The 19,622-nt window shown below is 38.6% G+C and overlaps 1 protein-coding gene across 2 annotated transcripts; it reads left to right on the top strand.

The window, feature by feature from the left end:
* Positions 1 to 14,265: 14,265 nt before the first annotated feature.
* LOC127789994 (NADPH-dependent aldo-keto reductase, chloroplastic-like) lies at positions 14,266 to 18,671 on the top strand. 2 transcript variants are annotated; one of them, XM_052319182.1, is made up of 7 exons: positions 14,268 to 14,485; positions 16,152 to 16,202; positions 16,471 to 16,547; positions 16,737 to 16,824; positions 17,229 to 17,519; positions 17,813 to 18,061; positions 18,374 to 18,671. In XM_052319182.1, the coding sequence occupies exons 1-7, from the start codon at positions 14,366 to 14,368 to the stop codon at positions 18,458 to 18,460; spliced, it is 963 nt and encodes a 320-aa protein (XP_052175142.1). In that variant the 5' UTR covers positions 14,268 to 14,365; the 3' UTR covers positions 18,461 to 18,671. The 2 variants fall into 2 exon arrangements, with proteins under 2 accessions (XP_052175143.1, XP_052175142.1); XM_052319183.1 differs by lacking the exon at positions 16,152 to 16,202 and having other exon boundaries at positions 14,266 to 14,485.
* The last annotated feature ends 951 nt before the right edge of the window (positions 18,672 to 19,622 follow it).

Here is a 19,622-nt window from a genome sequence, read left to right as displayed (position 1 = left end):
TGAGGGATGAGATTGTTGACTCGACTCGAGGCCTTGTCGGTCGATGACAACGTCTTCATCGGTGATGTTTGCAAGGGCAGTTGAGGTGCACATAGCCAGAGTTAAGTATGTTTGGGCTAGGGTGATACTAGAATGGGTGGCCTCGATCCTCTTCTAGTTCACCTCTATCGTTCTTGCCTTCCTGTAGATCTCCGATCACCATGTACTCTTCTGGAAGCTCCCTCAGTTGGAGCATGTCCAAGAAGACTTCCAATTGATTTGGACCAGTGCAACATTCCTAATTGAGATGCATGGTGTGGTGTGTTGCGAGAGGCCTTACTTGCTTGTAGATCTGTGATCATCATGTTGGGTCGTCCCAACATTGATACATGGCAGGGTTTCTAGCTAGACGCAAATGGCTTTGTTGTGAGATGTTGCAAGAGGCTCTACCAATGGGATAGATGGAGCATGTTCAGTAGCTGCGTCTTTGTAATGTTGTAGGTTAACTATCATAGGATGGAATACTAGTTTTGCGATAATAGTTATTTTATTTGATTGTGTCTTTATAGTGTTGTAGGTTTATTATCAAAGATATAAACCTCGTAATGTAAACCTTGTAATGTAATGAAGTAATAGAATGAGCGATATTTCTAGTACCTTGTAGCTTCTGGTTTTCTCTATTCTTACTTTGTTGTAGTATTTATTCGAATACCTCGATTAATACAAGGTGTCGATTGAGCTGAGGTTGCTGGACCTATTTGATCCAAGGCATGATTTGAGCGAGACCGAGGTGACTCAAGATCTGCTAACGCCTGTTTGATACAAGGCATAGTCTGGTCGAGACCGAGGTGCACAAGGCATGGCTTGGGCGAGACTGAGGTAGCTCGAGGTCTGCCAATACATGTTTGATACAAGGCTTGATTAGAATGGGACCAAGGTTACTCGAGGTCCGCTTGCCCCTGTTTGATACAATGCATATTTAGGATGAGACTAAGGTGACTCGAGGTCTGTTGTGTCTGTTGATACAAGGCATATTTAGGACAAGACTGAGGTGACTTGATATCTATTTTTGCTTGTTTGATACAAGGCATAATTTGGACAAAATTGGGATAGACCCGAGGTCCGTCTTTTGGGATTGACTTGGGTGCTTGGGGGCAGATTGACCGCGTCGGTTTGATACTCGGAGCATGGTTGGGACCGACATGACTCGAGGTCCGGTCGTGCCGAACTAACCCCCACCCCTGTTTGATCCCAAGGATGGTAGATGGCACAACAAAAGAGAGGCAAGGTCTTGCGGTCCACTCGCTAGGATAGACCCAGGCGCTTGGGGGTAAACTGATCGCGTCAGTCTGATACCCAGAGCACAACTGGAATCGAGATGACTCGAGATTCAGTTGTACCAAATTGACCCCCTCTCCTATCTAATCCCAAGGACGATAGACGGCATGGAAAAAGAGAGGAAGGCCTCGTGGTCCGCTCGTTGGGATAGATTCGAGCGCTTTGGGATGGAATGACCGTGTAACGCCCCATAAATTTCGGGATCAATTTTAACGAATTAGTTTCAAAATTTAAATATAGGAGGTGTTAATTAACTCGTTAACGTTTTTTTCATTTCCTTGTGGTATTTAAATATTTTTAAATTTCAAGTCTAGAGAAGCGTGTTACGAATGTTTTAGGTAAATATGAGGTATAAACTTGTAACCTTCAAGAAGAATATGTTGCAGCCTGTGCTTTGGTCTTTCTTATGATTCCATGTTTTACGTATTCAAGTAGTTGGAATGACATCACAAAGAAGGGTTTTACTTTATGAGAGCACATGTTTATTTGTTGGGTGTTTGACATATAAGTGTCCCACGCATAATATTATGAACCATGCGTCTTTCACAGGTGATGATTTCGATTGTATTCCTTTTAGGGGTTTGAATAGGAAATAAAAGTACATCCATAATATAACTTGGTAATTATCACATCCAACCCTTTATCATTCTCTTGCTCCCAAACATTCCAGATAGAGAATAGTAATAAGTAAGAGTTATCTTAAGTATTATAATTACAACAACTTTGCTTATCACAAGGTAAGTAAAATGAGGGTAATATTAAGTAGCTGCTTCCTCTTGCCTTTACTTACTCCCGGGGTACCTGAAACCATTGTTGTACTTGGAACGTGGAATGTTCTAAGGGTATGAAACACCCAAGTTAGATAATGATATCGAAGTGGATAACTCAGTATTGGAGGTGAGTGCAAATGCATTATGCAATATGTCATGAAGTAACCCGATGGTAGTGATGTCAGGGCATTGCAATCACCTCTGCGGGCCATCATGTTATCAAAAGCCATAGCCATCCCTGACTTGGGATGGTGTGGTCCAAGACCACGTATATGATGCAACCCATCTAATGTCACTAGCCATGAATGTAGTGATGTATGTCCAAGTGTATCAAAATGCGAACCAACGGTATTAAATGATATGCAAACCACCAGAATGAAAGTACAACATGTAAGAGATGCAAGAGTTCAAAGAGGAGGAGTCACCAACCAAAGTTACCTGATCTAGTACTGTTTACGATTGTCGGTTAGGCTGTTCTGCATAAAACATAAGATTTCGTAAAATCAAAATGAAATATTTTTATATAGAATTGTAGGGGATAATTATAGGAATAACTGGGAAAAATTTCAGATCAAAAGGAGCCCTTACGAGCTCTCACGTGCCCCTAGAAGGGACCCCCATGCGCCCTCTACTCGCGGCCAGCAGCCACGCATGTATTACACGCGCCGTGTCGACAGCTCGATTTTTTGGGCTTTTCTCCTTCATTTTAACTCTGATTTAACCCCCGTTTGTTCCTACACCTCCCTCTTTCTTCCCTCTAAAGGATTATAAAATTAAACAGAACTTACCTTGCTGTTTTTCAGTAATTCAGGCCCAGACTCTGGCGACGCGTAGTTTTCTCGACAAAACCCGTAACTCCTTCATTTTTGGGCAAAGTTTTCTCATTCTTTGGCAAAGTTTTCCTTTCTCAAAATCTCCTTCTTTCTCCCTCGTTTGGTGCCCAAACTCATCCCCCCAAAGCCTTGTATTAATAGGTAATTTTAGAGAATCCAATCGTGCCATGTGTCGCGTTGGGATAAGAACTCATCATGAGATTTTTCATATTAAGCCACGTATTCATGGAGATTTATGCATTCACATAAAGATTTATGCTCCATCATTACACCCTTTATCATTAAGCCACGTATGCATAGAGATTTGTGCATTCACATGAGATTTGTGCTCATCACTACACCTATAATCATTACACCCCTGATCATTATAAGATTTCAACCAATCCAATTGTGACACCTAGGGGGGATACTTGGCCATTCATGATTAGCCCATGGCTGATATTTTAGGCTGATATTTTGTTACTTTTGTAGTTATTACAGTTTGGTCCCTCAAAGTTTCCATAAATTGTACTTTTACCCTTTGTAACTTTTGAAAATCTCATTTTGGCCCTCAAAATGCTATTCCTCTATTTCTAAGAATTTTTACAATCCTTCTTACATTTTTAGGTACCATTCTTGACTCTGAAATGACCTTCAATTATTTTTGAAAAATTACGCTTTTGTCCGAAATCTCTTAAAACATACTATATTTTGCCTGAAAACTACATGTTCCTTCTTGAATCCTGAACCCATCTTATCTTCTTTAAAAGAGATATCTCCTATAAAAATCCTAGGTGTTACAGACCGCGTCAATTTGATACCTAGAGCACGATTGGGACCGAGGTGATTCGAGATCCGGCCGTGTCGAATTGACCCTCGCCCCTGTTTGATCCCAAGGACGGTAGATGGCAAGCAAGGCCTCGTGGTCTGTAGATTGACCACTTTGGTTTGATACCTGGAGCACGTCTGGGACCGAGGGGACTCAAGGTATGGCCATGCTGAACTGACCCATGCCCCTGTTTGATCCCAATGATGGTAGACAACATAGAAAAAGAGAGGTAAGGCCTTGTGGTTCACCCGCCGAGATAGACCCGAGGGCTTTGGGACAGACTGACCGCATCGATCTAAGACTCGGAGCACGGTTTGAGGTACATATCAGGACTGGCTAGTAGTGGCCATGCTGTTTCTCGTGATGAGATATAGTTCGTGTGTTTGAATAAATGATAGTCCTCGAGATGAATAATTTAAGAGAGTCATTAAGATGAATGATTTTCAAGATAAGAGATATTCTTCAAGATAAAAGATATTTCGTCTGAATAATGAATGAATGGAATTGATTTAATTGACTGAACATAATTACTCAATTAAATGATACAAGCAAAAAATATTTTGAATCGTTACTTAGCTATAATGTCTTTGTAGGCTAGCTGTATTCCATGATCTCGACAGTGGCTGCCCTGAAAGCTCGCCAAGGTGATAGGCTCGTTACCAAGGTTATTAATGATCCGATAAGGGCCTTCCCAGTTGGCACCGAGCTTTCCCTTTCTGATTTGTTGCCTTGTGCTTTCTATTTTTCTCAGGACCAGGTTTTCTTCTTGAAATTTTTGGGGTCTGACCTTTTTATTAAACTTTTGGGTTACCTTTTACTTAATAGTTTGCTCGTCGATGTGGTTCTGGTCTCGGATCTCCTGGATGAGGTCAATGTCGGCTCTCTGTTCCTCGTTGTTGATGTCCTCCTAGAAATGTTGTCGCCTAGGAGTAGGCTCCCCAACTTCCACCATGATCATGGCTTTGAACCTATATGTGAGTTGAAAAAGTGTCTCTATGGTTGAGGTTTGAGCCGTGGTGTGATATGACCACAACACTATGGGAAGTTCTTCTGGTCATGCGCCCTTGGCGTGGTCGAGTTATTTCTTCAGTCTGGCCAAGATGATTTTGTTAGCGGCCTCAGCTTAGTCGTTAGTCTGCGGGTGCTCGATTGAGGTGAAAACCTGGTGGATGTCGAGCTCTTTGCAAAATTTTTGGAGCTTGTTGTTGGTGAATTAGGTACCATTGTCTGAGGTGAGCACTCTTGGTAGGCCGTATCGGCAGACGATGTTTTTCCAATTGAACCTCTTGATCTTTTCAACAGTGATAATGGCCAGGGGCTCGGCTTCGATCCATTTGGTGAAATAGTCAATCGCCACTGCTATGAACTTAAGTTGTCTTGGGGCGATCGGGAAATACCCGAGTATTTATATCCCCCATTTGTAAAACAACTAGGAGCTATTGAGGTTGTGGAGCTCTTTTAGTAGGGAATGATGCGTGCTTGCAAACATATGGCATTTGTCACAATGTTTTACATAGGCTAGACAATTATTTCTCATCGCCGACCAATTGTATCCGGTTTTCAATACCTTCGCTGCCAAGGACCGGCCTCTGAGATGGATTCTGCACACTTCTTCGTGCACCTCGGCCATGATGTATGCGAACTGGGCAGTGTCAATACATTTGAGAAATGGTGTGGAAAAGCCTCTTTTGTATAGTTGATCCCTAAGCAAGGTAAAGAAACAGGATGACTTTTTAAGTTTCCTACTTCCTCGGCACTAGCGAGAAGCATTCCATCTTGTAGGAATTGGATGATGGGGGACTCCTAGAATTCTGGTCCCGTCTCCACGGCTTGGACGTCGACTAGGTCGACGGTGAGTGAGTTCAAGACTTCTTGTATGACATACTAGTTGTTTCCAGACTTTTTTGTGTTGATGAGTTTTGAGAACAGGTCTGCTCGCTGAGTTTTGCTCCCTAGGGATATACTCAATATCAAATTATTAAAAAGATTCGGCTAAAGTTTTGATCTTGTGGAGGTATGGGCCGAGTTGAGGGCCTCTTGCTTGAAAATCACCTTTGACTTGATTGGTCACCAATTGGGAATCACTCCTTGCAGCCACCTAGACTACTCCCATTTCCTTTGCCAAATTTAGTCTGGCTACGAGGGCCTCATATTCTACTTGGTTGTTGCTTGTCTTGAAGTTGAAACAGAGGGACTGCTCGATTATTAGCCCATTTAGTCTTTCCATAATTATGTCGACCCCGCTTCTTTGATGTTGGAGGCTCCGTCGACAAATAATAACCAGGGATTAGGCTCTAGGTTTTGATCAAAAGAAGACAATTCAGTGCAGAAATCGAATAGTACCTGGGATTTGATGTGCTTGCGGGGTTCGTACTGTATGCCTGAATTTAGAGAGCTCGACTGACTGTGCGATCATCCTTCCCGAGACTTCAAGCTTCTGAAGCAAAGTTTTCGAGTTGCGGTCACTAATGCTAGTGCTAACTTTTCAATCTTCTGGTAACGTAGCTTGGGTCGTTGCTGACAAAATATACCGGCCGTTGTGATTTGCTTTCCTCCCTGACTAGTACTACTCTGAGGGATTTTTCAATAACAGAGAGGTAGAGTAAGAGTTCTTCCCTGGGTTTCGGCCTTGAGAGAATAGAGAAAGTTGCTAAGAGGCCCTTGAGCTCCTGGAAGGCAGTTTCACACTGCTCCGTCCACTGGAATTTCGCCGGCTTCTTTAAACATTAGAAAAATGGCAAACCCTGATCTGCCAATATTGAGAGAAAACAGGATAGAGTTGTTATCCTGTCGATTAGTCGTTGGACTTCCTTCACATTGATAGGGCTACGCATCTTAAGATTACTCTGCATTTATCGCGGTTGGCTTTGATCCCCCAACTGCTCAGCATGAAGCCGAGGAATTTGCTGGTTTGCACCCCAAACGCGCATTTCTCAGGATTGAGCCTCATGTTGTGTCGTTGGAGTTGGCTGAAAATCTTGAATAAGTCCGAGCAGTGATCCTAGATTTTCAACGTCTTAGACACCATATCGTCTACGTAGACTTCAATGTTTCGGCCAATCTGGTTTGCGAAACACCTTGCTCATCAATCGCTGATATGTTGCGCCCGCGTTCTTTAGTTCAAATGGTATAACCTTGGTAGGCGGTAACAGAAGTTGGCATTCTCCGTGATGAATGCCGTTTTTTCTCTCATCGTCAAGGTGCATTCGGATTTGGTTGTATCTGGAGTAGGCATCCGTAAAGCTTAAGTATCTGTAGCCGGAGGCTCCATCTACAAGCCGGTTGATGTTAGACAGCAAATACGAATCCTTCAGGCATGTTTTATTTAGATCAGTGAAGTTAACGCACATTCTCCACTTGCCTGAGGATTTTTTTCACCATGACCACATTAGTCAGCCACGTGGTATATGAGACCTCTTTGATGAATCCATCCTCGAGGAGTTTTGTTGTCTCCTCAACCACCGCATGTTACCTTTATTCTCCTAGCTTCCACTTCCTCTAAGCGGCCGATCTAGCACTTGGATCTAGTGTCAGCCTATGGCAGATAAAGGATGGATCAATTCCGGGCATATCGGTAAGTGCCCAGGCAAAGAGGTCGGCGTTTTGTTAGAGCAGATTGACTAGTCTTTCTCTCAGCTCATTTGACAACATAGAGCCGATGTGGGTTACCTGCTTTGGGCAAGGACCCAGGCTTACAGGATGGAGTTCGTTTGTGGGCTAGGGATGGCTGTCCAAGAGCTCGCCTTGTGGGTGCAACTCGGTCATATGCACACTGTGGTGTAGAGCCTAGCTGCTAGTGCTTGTAGCTTGGCTACCGCTACTAGAAGCTCGATTTCCCTCATCATTTTTAAAGGGTCAGGGGCTTTGAGCCCTGAGGCTGTCGTGGTAACACTGTTGGGCTTCCTTCTGGTTGGCGTGAACTACTCTGACCTTAATAGCTAACACTGGGAACTTCATAGCGAGGTGGGGGGTTGACACGATTGCACACAAGGTGTTGAGAGACAGGCGACCAAGGAGTGCATTGTATGGCGTCTATTAATCAATAACCATGTATCAGACACTGATAGTTTTGATAAGCAGGGTCGTCCCGAACGTAGTCAGCAGATCGATGTACCCCTTAACGCCTACCTGTTCTGTAACGCCCCGCTTTCCCGGGCGCGTTATGACTTGGGACAATTCTGGGACAATAATTTTTTTTTTCTCTTTCAAACTAATCCTAAATCACGTCATATCTCGAATTCGTCCCGTAATTCTCATTCATTAATCTCGAAAGAGAATCATTATACACATCAAATGCGGAAGCAATGATCGAAACCTGATATCTTAACATTGATCATAAATCAAATCTTATATCTTGATTAACCATAAGGATATACATCAACATTTCTCAAAACGTTCATAATTCAAAGTAGCAGAACTTAAATACATGGGTTACATAACATACATTTCATTCTTCATGCACTCTGTTAAGTGTCATTTCATGCCTCATTTATCTCGAATCTGCTACAATCTTCATCTGGAACGTTTGAATATTTCAGGGGCAAAAACCCAAATTAGATGATGAACCATCTAAGTAAGGGTACATAATGCTATATCATGTGTGTATGCAATGTCTTTCATTGTAGATGTCAATTGCACCCCTCATGCTACCTACCGTTCTTACGACCATCTCTTTCGAAGCCGGGGTGTCTAGGGGCACCTTTGGTAAAGTAGCGGTGTCAGTTCGTACTCCCTACGGCCTCAATGCAAGTGATCAATGATATCAACGTATATTTATGCATTTCATAGTCATGTCATGTATGCAATCTACGTGATGGGTACATATCAGAGTATGTTAATATGATGAAAGCATTCTCGAAGATAAATATTTATAACCGTACTAAGCTTGTAACGGTAGATTTACAAACCAAGCATTTTTCATAAAATTAAATTCAGTTGAAAAATACTACTTACCTTCTCAAGCTTATCTCGATATTCGAGCATTGCCTCAAAATACGTGCATCGTCTCGATTTGCGTGCTAACCTCAAAATTTGTATAAGCCACTTCAACTTAATCCTCAAACCATCCTAATCACCATAATTATTTAAATAAGCATCCAAAACCTATTTTTCATAATTTCTTACATTTTCATTATTTTTCTATCTATTTTTTTCTATTTTTCTTCAATAAATCTAAACTAAATATTTCTAAAATATTTTCTCAAATATTTCACTACGACAATTCATAAAATAATATTCTTGAATTTTTAGAATTTTCTAAGAAATTTTATTTACCTTAACTTAGCATCTCTGAATTCCTCGGTATGCGTGCCCTATCTTTGAAACACGTGCTCGGGCCGTTTTTCTTGCCAAAATCTTCGGAATATTACCGAAATATAATTTCCTATTTTTTGGGATTTTTTTCTATTTTTTTTCTATTTCTTTTCTTTTCTTTTCGTTCTTCTTCTTTCTTCTGCCTCCCTTGCTCTTGCAACTTACGCACAGCCTCTTTTCTTCTCTCTTTTTCTTTCTTTCTTCTTCTTCTTTTTCCCTTCTTCTTCTCTTTCCTGTGCGCAACTGTTGCCAGGGCCGCACGCCCAGCAGCTGCTCCGTCTGCCCTCCTTCATGCCTGCCACCACCATCGACCATCACGTCCACGCCGGTCGCCCTCGCTTCACCGTGCACGGCCGCAACCACTGTGATCGGCCTCGCTGCGTGCGGCCATTACTACCCACGCAGCGGCTCGGCCGTTTCTTGCTTGCGCCCCCAGCTCGCTACCGTGGCCCACCTTCCTTCTAGCTCTCTCTCTCTCTCACTCTCTCTTGCTTTGATACTTCTCAATTGGCCAAACTTCTTTGCCTATTTATAGGCAGCCATTGACGAACGTATATACATATATATATATATGCACATATAAATATATGCATTACACCTCAAATCTTGCTGACATAATCTCCCATTGTTGCGCAAATCTCGACCGATTTTGTAGAGGCATGGCTTGAATCTTGCAGGGGCGCGGCTGGTGGCAGAGCATGGCTAAGTTGCAGAACATGGGAGGTGCAGGGCATGGCCATACACGCGCACTGATACGCACACACACGCGCAAATATATATATACATATATAATTATATATATTACATCATATATTACATCTTTAAACTCCAATTTTTCTCATAATATCACTTGGGCAATTCCCTAATAGCAGTTATACCCTCAAACACCAAATTAATTTGCATTACAATACTGAAAACGTAAAATTAATAACTTTAAAATTACTCGATAATGACGATTTTGCCCCAGTGTCTTCACCGGGCTATTGATTCATCTCGAAACCACTGAAGGGTTGCTCATTATGCAAAATCGGAGCCCCCTAGGGTTCCGTTGATTTTTCGGGAGTCCCAAACGACAATTCGGTTTTACAGCCTAAATGACAGTTGTATTTTAGCTATACTGAAAATCGTTCCCGATCCAATTTCTTTCGATACCATAAATCATATCTCGGAACGCTCGTCGAAACCATATCATTTTCCTTAGACAATTTCACTCCAAAGCATTCCCTACAGTCAATTCAATATTGATGATTACTATCAAACCAATTTTTCGGTATTCTATATTTATTAAAATTATGTGGCAACCTCATACGAACATGGGGTATTACATGTTCTCCCGAAAAGCTGACCAGATTTTCATGGAACGACTTCAGCCTTTCTTTTGGGATTCCCATCTTTTTAAGAGTCGATTGATACAGCAAGTTGGCTGAGCTCTCTTGGTCAACAAGGACCTTTTTTTTCCAAAAAGTTGGCGGAGACGACCGAGACTACCATGGGGTCATCAATGTTTTGATCAATGCCCTCAAAGTCCTTGTCGGTGAAGGAGATTACAGGATGTCGAGCCATTCTTCTTAGCTTTTTCTTGGCATTACTTATCGACATTACTACTCGGGGGTGTTGCTTTCTTGCCGAGCTCGATTCTTTTCTCCCTGCGAAACCTCTAGAAATTATTTCAATGACCCCCACTATCTGTTTGGCTGGAGGTGGTCCATCATTCCGTCTTTCGTACACTCGTGGTCGCCTCTAAGGGCTGCGACTCATTCGTTTGTCTGGATTACCTTAGGGACCGTCTTCGGTTTGCCCTATAAGTGTACTGGCGGAGATGACCCTCCTTGACCAAGAGTTCGATCTGGTCCTTCAATGCGGCACATTCTTCGGTTGTGTGCCTGAACATGTGGTGATAATCACACTGTTTGTTGGTGTCAGTGTTGCCACGAGGAGGTTATTGTTTCATGGTGTCTGGGAGTAGGATAACCCTTGAGTTGTAAACCACCTAGAGAATTCGATCTTGCATGGTTGTAAGGGGAGTATAGGTATTGTAAAGCAGCTGGGGGAGGGGGGGACTTGGGGATTTGAGCTGGCTCCATTCGTCCCTTATTACGATATTTGTTTTCTCGCCTTCGGTCAGAGTTTCTCTCGAGAATGTGTTGGAGCTTGGTAGAAGGCCCCAATTGGCAGACTGGTTGTGGCTGAGCTTGTAGTTGAGTATCATTGTGTCGGGCAACTGACACCTCCTTTATGTTTATGTAACCCGTTGCCTAAGATCATCCAGGTTGGCGGGGGAAGCTAGTGAGTCGACGAAGGATCTTGGTTTTAGCCCGACCACAATAGTGTGTAGGGAAACCGTCAGGTTTAGATCTCTGATCTGAACGGCCTTTTAGTTGAACTTGTGCAGGAAAGCTCGGAGTGGCTCGTTTCCTCCTTGCCTCAGGTTGATGAGGCTTGTCGATGTTTTACGATGTGCCCGGCTGGTGAAGAAGTGGGTGAGGAAGTGTGTGGTTAGCTTGGAGAAGTCATAGATAATGTTTGGTTCTAAGGAGAACCACAACATGATTGACTTCTAAAGTGTGCTGGAGAACCACAACATGATTGGATTTGTGCTCCCGCTCAATAGCATCGCGGGGTTGAACATGGTAAGGTGTTCCTAGGGTCAATAGTGCCATCATATGGCTCCAGGGTATTAGGGAGGCAGAAACCATCCGGTAAAGGTATAGCCATGATGAAGTTTGAGAAATGATGCGAAAAGTGGGGGAACAGGGGTGTGGGTAGCCTGATGGTGTTGGTGGTGGCTACCTTCTGTGTCGTTGTTAACCCATTTGCTGCATTGGTCATGCTGCTCATTTTGGGTTAACTTAGCAACTTGGTTTTGATGCTGGGTTGGCGACGCTTCTGATTCTAACTATAGAAAGATGGCTGAGATTGGTATTCAATGTGATTGTAGCAAATTGTGTTAAAAAAAAGAGAGAAGGGAAATCCATATCCCATATTTTTACATGACATATCCCTCCCTAGTCATGGTATGTTTCAAATATAAAATATAAGCCAAATTCATATTTTTATTTATTTATTTTTATATTTTTTTTGTGTGATCATTCGAAAAATTGTTATTTAATTATACTCACAAATATGAATTTTTAAGTTAATTTAATTCATGTAGACCTTTTTTTCGTATGATAATCTGAACTTTTCGTTGTTTTGATTACACCATTGTAATTGTTTTTTAAAGTGAATTTAACTCTTATACTTTAACGTTAAAAAAAATGAGATGAATAAATTTAATTTATTTTTTTATCCATCAAAGTACATGGGATTAAATTGACTAAAAAAAATAGATATAGAGGCTTAAATTAAAATAACAAAAAGTTCGAATTGTCATACAAAAAAAAGATTAAAGTACAAAAATTAAATTATCTTAAAAATATAAGTACAAGAATGTAATCGAAATAATAAAAAATTTAAGTGAATAAATGAAAAAAATATAAAAATATTAAGATAAAAATATAAATTTGACAATAAAATATATGATGGGTACTCAGAGAATGAGAGAAAATAAAGTTATTTGTTATTAGTTGTTTACATCATGAAATGTAAGTAAATACGTATTAATATTTATAGACATTAACGACCAATTTATTGAGTTATTAAAATTTTGTATATTTGTTTTGTTTAGACTTTTCAAATAATATTTCACCTAACACATTCCATGATCAAAGTTGGAAGATAAAATATTAAGACTGCGTTTTCTTCGTTATTTTTAATTTTTATTTTTTTAAAATAATACAAATACGTTCTTTTTGCTATTTTTAAAAATAAAAAAATTAAAAAAAACTTAAAATAACAAAAAATTATTTTAAATACATCCAAAACAAACTTTAAACTCAAAACATATTTATTTATATTTTATTATTATAATAAAAAAATATTATAAAATTTATTAACTTTAAAATATATATATTTTTAATAATATATTAACATTAAATATTTTTAATTTATTGAATAATTAAATTTATTGAATAAAATATTATTAAAAAAATATTTTTAAAATTTTAAAAGGAGGCATTTTCTAATTTTTTGTTTTTAAAAATAGTTTTTTAAAATAATAAAAATGCGTTTTTAATTTTTAAAAATAAATTATTAAAATAAAAAATTAAAAATAAATTTAAAATTTAAAACTAAAAATTAAAAAGTAAAGAGAATGGAGGGATTTTGTTTTGGTGCTTATTGAGGGGACCTCGCTGGCTGTCTTGAAGTGATTATAGAACAATTAATTCTACCGAACTACTTTCTCTGACTAACCAACGACAGGAAAATGACATTCTTTGACCAACTCCAAAGCAATTTGTGGGTTTGGGTTTGTGGTCCATATACTAACCTCCCGTGGCATATTTATGTTTATTTTGGAGGATAGTCTATGTAGTGTTATGTTATTTTGATTGTGACATTATTTTTATTCATAGAATTTTTTTTATCAATTTGTAGTTTTTAATTGAAATTATTTTATTCTCTTTAAAATTTATAACCCGCTACACCTTATTTTAGATAGGTAAAAAATGTGAGTTACGAACTGAATCTCCAAACCTGACTCCTTGAATAGTCACAAATTATTGACAACCGTACAAAGACAAATTCAGTCTCATAATTTTGCGATAATTCAAAATTTTAAATATAAAAAATAAAATATATATTTTAATCTTTATATTTGTAAGTATTTTTAATTTAAATATTTAAAATTTTATTATTTTAATTATATCATTGAATTATGTAATTTTGAGTTAATTGTACAACTAATAAGAAATTTTAGGAATATAATTAAAAGAATAAAAAGTTTTAGAGTATAATTAATTCTGAATAATTTAGTAATGATGTAATAATGTTATAAATATTCAATTTAAGTGTTTAAATAATGCTTATGGCACAGCAGCCTTTCTTTCGTCGCTATCAGAAACCAATTTCGTTAGGGGCTTGCCGACATTTTTGAATAAAATCGGAATGCTATTTGAATGATTCAATTTAGTCTTTACAATAATATTTTTATTGTTTTGATGAATAAATAAAGAGTTAATATTTAGGAATAATTAATTATAATTATACGCTTAAACAGTATGATTATAAAAAATTTAACATATAAATCACTTTATCATTATTATTATTATTATGTTTTAATTTTTCGTACAGAAAATGAAATTTTATATCACAGAATAAGCAGCGTGGCGGAAAAGAGCGCTCAGAATCTCCCGCTAGATAAAGGGGACCTAGCAAATTGCAAGGAGTGGTGTGTGACTCACTGGAACGGTCTCCGGGAAGCCTCTCTACCTACCGTCTGGAAAATGGCGAATGCTATCAGATTCTTCGAGTTGAACACCGGAGCTAAGATCCCGTCCGTAGGTTTAGGCACCTGGCAGTCCGATCCCGGTCTCGTCGGCGAAGTCGTGGCCACCGCCGTCAAGGTTGCTTCTCGTCCCGCTATTTCTCTGAACTCATCCATAGGTTTCTACGTTATTTAAGCTGTTTTCGCTTTTGAATTGAATTCTAGGTTTTGAACAGCTTTATTATCTTAATTTTCATCGGTCTTGATTCGGTTGTTGATGCTTGCAATTTTGTTTATGATGATGCCGTGAGCTTGATTTCCAGTTCCAGAACCGTTCTTCAAAATTTATCTTGGACGCGTAGGTTTAGGGGGAAAGAGAAAGATGTTTTCCCGTATTATATGGATCGTCATCTTGCAAAATGAAAATTATATACGATAAATTTTTGTTTTGAAATAAAAAATGAGTCCATAAACAGAGGTGAGAGTCACAAAAGAACGCTGAAAATTGTCCCGGTGATCGTCAACAAGCCTTAATGTCACTAAGTGCGATCGTCTACTTGAACAAATTCTAGTTCTGGGGCATATCTATCCCTGGCACCAGGCTATTATATTATATTCCACATGACATGTACGAGGGTTTCCGATCATGTTTTATTCAGTATTTTTCCCACAAAATTCTTTCACTTCATCCACCCTCCTAATTTTTAATCCAAGCAATAGTTCCATCCTGTAACAGTGCAACATTTTTTTTATTCCACTAAGTTCCTACTTCAAGTCGTAGCTTGTCACATTTAGTTGACAAATTTCTAGTTATCAGATTGCTCAAGAAAGAAGTCCAAATTTTATCATTTTCTTCCCTTAATGTCTTTACCGTACCAAATGGAGTCTTTATCAAGTATCAATTGTGGTGGGGAATATAATTGCTTTGGACTTCTTTAAGAGACAGCCTGTCAGAGATTACTACTACATGGGAAATGGGAAGGGCAGAATCCAAACTTCAAACCCTCACTCTAATGCTTCACTTTTATGAATTTTCCACAAAAATATTTATTCTCTCGATTTTTCTAGGAATCATTCATATTTCCTTCTTCTTGTTAAAGGAAATACATTGCTTAGTGTCATTTCCCATTAATGTCCATTGTTTCCTTGCCTTGAGGCTTGAACAAAATAAAATAGATATATAAACCTTGATAATAGACATATTTGGCTACAACAGTAACTCCACTCCCAAGGCTTCCTACTAAGTGGAATTGTTTACAATATTCTAGCTTGTGAATCATCTTTATTTACGACTATATCTTCTTTAAGTTATATTCCATGTCATGCCCAAGAATTTCTCACAAAATATTTTTTTAGTCTTCCTCTATTTCTTTTCCTACATATTTCTTTCATTATCTCCACTCTCCTCACACGTACATAATTTTTTTTTTCCTTTCCCACATGTGCACTCCATTGTAATGGTAGATATATCTGGCTATAAAGTATTTTTTCTTTTTTTCTTTGTCTTGGGCATTATTTTATCATTTTTTATGTCACCATTCCATATTGTCGTCTTCAGCCTTCACGTTTTGATTTCATGTTCCTGTCAGAGTAATAAAATGATAACAGGATATGCTTTCTGTTTCCATATCCTAATTGCTTTTTATCCACTCATGGTTTTCACTTATCCTATGCTGCACTTTGTTATCAGATAATTGTGCTCTTCTTTAAAGTGTTGAGATTAGCCCTCTGTTACTAATTAGTTCACTTAATTATTAATACGGCATCAGCTAGCACAAAATGAATTCTATTCTTTGTTATTGCAGGTAGGATATCGCCATATTGATTGTGCCCAAATTTATGGCAATGAGAAGGAGGTATATTTACTTGTTCCTTCACAGGCATGATCAGCAGCTAAACTTCTTGAGAGGTCTCAGCATGCATAAGTTGGATATGAATAGTTTGTCAAATTTGTCACGTGTGCATTTTGCATTGTTGATAATGGAGAAGTAAAGGCCATTATTTGGCTTGTGACTGCCTACTAAGGGTAGTTTTGGACCTTTCTTATATCTTCCATGAACAAGAGATTGAAAATTATGGAGTCCTTAAAGTGTGATAGGTACTGATGTTTTTCTTGTCTTATAGATTGGTTTGGCTTTCAAGAAGTTGTTTGAAGATGGTGTTGTGAAGCGTGAAGATTTGTTTATTACCTCCAAACTCTGGTTTGAATCTATATTTTGATTGAACCTACAATTAAAATATTAAGAAAATGAGTAGTTTTGTTGTTATCTTTTTGCTAAGCTGGCAGAATTCTGCTGCTCCATTCACTTTTTAGAGACATTTTCATCCCACCTTTCTCAAATACAATTTTCATTTCATTTTTTGCTGTTGAAAACTATAATCATGTGCAGGTGTACTGATCATTCTCCGGAGGATGTACCAGAGGCATTAAACAGAACTTTACAAGATCTGCAGCTTGATTATATTGATTTATACCTCGTATGTATTGTCTCATAGAAACTTAAGTTTACCATTTCTATTGAGAGTTTATTGAGGAATGAGGAGTCCCTTTTTTTTTTAATTTTTTTCTTCTGTCTTCAAATTTGTTCCCAAAAATCTAGTTTCCACCAGGTAAAAAACTCTTCTTTGCAGATTAAATATGTCCATCATAGTGGCCGAGGAGCTACATAGAACAGGTTGTATTTGAGCAGTAGGCATCTCTCAAAAGACAACTATTATACCTCTTGAATCATGATGTGGGGTAGAAAATATGGTTGGATCATTTATCTTATCACTACGTTTAGCCTAAAACTGGCTATCAGGCTTAGATTTCAGAAATGATTGAATCCTTCAAGATGATACAATTTTTTTAGTTCTGTCTAACTTGAGCACTTTTATTGAAGATCCACTGGCCTGTCCGGATGAAGAAGAGATCAATTGGCATTACGCCTGAAAATCTCATTCCTGAAAATCTCATTCCAACAGACATACCAAGCACGTGGAAGGCAATGGAAGCTCTATATGATTCTGGCAAAGCTCGGGCTCTTGGTGTCAGCAATTTTTCTACAAAGAAACTGAAAGATTTGGTGGAAGTGGCACGTGTTCCTCCTGCGGTTAATCAGGTTGAGTGTCATCCTTGCTGGCAGCAGTCCGAGCTACGGGAATTCTGTAAAGCGAAGGGAGTTCATCTATCTGTGAGTTGACAGTTCTATAGTTGTTCTATGTTTGCATGTGCTAATCTGTAGATATCTGGTGAGATAATTTATTCAGTCTATCTCATTCCAGAATTCTAGATAGCTAAGGGCCCCGTTCAGTTATAGAAAACTTAGAAAATTGAATTTTCTATTTTCTGATGGGAGATTCAATCATTCAATAGAAAATTGAAGTTGAAAAATTAGAAAATGTGTTCTATCATTGAACAGGTCCTAAAAATTTAGTTTTTATACTTACTTTTCTTACTTCAATCTTCAACTTCTAATTCTTCTAGGGATATTCTCCATTGGGTTCTCCTGGTACAACATGGCTCAAGAGTGATGTCCTTAAGCACCCAGTTTTAGTTGAGGTGGCAGAGAAACTGGGTAAGAGTCCTGCTCAAGTTGCAATTCGCTGGGGTATACAGATGGGCCACAGTGTTATTCCTAAGAGTACAAAGGAAGCACGGATCAAGGAAAACTTTGATGTCTTTGACTGGTCTATTCCAGATGATTTGTTTGCCAAGTTCTCTGAAATTCAGCAGGTATGTTCCCTAGTTTAATGCCCCATTCATCATGAGTTGGTAACTTTTTGCTCTAGTCTTCTCTTTTCATTAACTAAATATTTATTTTCCCTGGAGATTCTTGCTTGCCGAGTCAGGGTCCAGTGTTGACACTGCTCCTTCTCTTCCTCTTGCATACTTATGTGCCTACTTACCTTTTTGGGAGGGTGTTGGTGTAAACATGAAGGCAACAGTTTCCAATTGCTTCTTTTTGGCATAACATTTGTGCAGTGAAACTCCTCTGAATATACTTCTTGGGTTAGTAACAAATGGCTACTATTTCTAACTGTGCAGGCAAGGCTTATCCGCGGGACTCCATTTGCCCAGGAGACTTGTGGGCAGTACAGGTCAATCGAGGAACTCTGGGATGGCGAAATATAAGAAAGCGAATGATCATGGATGGTTTGTCGTTCTATACTACAGAGCATTATTTCAGCAATCTTGTTGGATCTACTAAACTGGATGTTTGTTTGAGATGGTTCCCCAAATTTTCTTCCTCCTCCCTGTTAAGGGCAAGAATGGTGGTGAAAAATCTTTGTTTATTCTGCGTCTGAAGAGAACTTAAAAAGGGATGTTTTTTGCTTTGATTCAATGTTTTCTTGTTATATTTGCTTATTCTCATTGGAGATGTTGTTTGGCACGCCAAATGATTTTGCAAAAAGTCGTATATAATTTGACATAACTAGCGTTCCATTTCCAACTTACCCGCATAGGTTCCCAATTTCCTGCCATTTTCATCCTTAAAAAGGGGTCAACTGCGTGGTATGCATCAGCCTCTATTCTTATTCTCCCGTTTCATTTCCCTATTCCATACAAGAATGCTTAAAAAGTCTCCTTTGTTGGCTTCCATGGCTAGCACCCTTCTCCCCTTGGAATGAGCTGTGACACCCTTCTCATTCAAAGAAGATGATTTGTGTCTGCGATGATAGTGGAAGTGTCAAGTCAACAATAGCAACAAGAGCTTTACTACTCTCGGACCAAAATGGAGAAGAAAAGAGACTCAAGCGGGATCGAGGGGTTGTGTGCTGTGTTATAACAATTTATTGAAAATCCAAAATCTTAGCCCCTAATCCTTCTTAGGGGTTCCGATCTTCAGTCGATTTTATTTTTTAAATTCTGGTTTGTAGTTATTTAGGGAATGCTCAAATTGAAAAAGAAAAAGGATAGAGACGATATCACAAGGAAGAAAATTGGTGCTTGATTGATGCCACATGTACTCAGTGTTTTCAAAGTCTCTTTTATTTGCTCATTTAACTTCCTCTCAAATTTATTCATATTCAAAAATTTTACAAATTCCTTTGAATTTACTTATATTCTACAAATCCTTTTGAAAAATAAAAAATGAAAAAGAATATTTATTTAAATACTTTTAATATAATATAAAGAGAATGTATTCATGTAATTTAATGTTTTAATAATTTTAATATAATAATTTATCAAATAATGTGATTCCTTTCAACAATATTAAAAGTGAAAGCTAATATGTTGTCTTCCGTTAGTAACATTTATGTTCCTTGATGCGGGCTGGGGGGGGGGGGGGCAC

This window comes from Diospyros lotus, chromosome 14 (assembly GCF_014633365.1).
Source record: "Diospyros lotus cultivar Yz01 chromosome 14, ASM1463336v1, whole genome shotgun sequence".
NCBI lineage: Eukaryota > Viridiplantae > Streptophyta > Magnoliopsida > Ericales > Ebenaceae > Diospyros > Diospyros lotus.
This window is presented reverse-complemented; position numbering and strand designations above follow the sequence as displayed.

Bases quoted from the DNA above. Each gene is read 5' to 3' on its own strand.
- LOC127789994 (XM_052319182.1), top strand. From the start codon at position 14,366: ATGGCGAATGCTATCAGATTCTTCGAGTTGAACACCGGAGCTAAGATC. The intron at 16,548-16,736 runs GTTTGAATCTAT...AATCATGTGCAG, and splicing joins TTTATTACCTCCAAACTCTG to GTGTACTGATCATTCTCCGG. The intron at 18,062-18,373 runs GTATGTTCCCTA...CTAACTGTGCAG, and splicing joins AGTTCTCTGAAATTCAGCAG to GCAAGGCTTATCCGCGGGAC.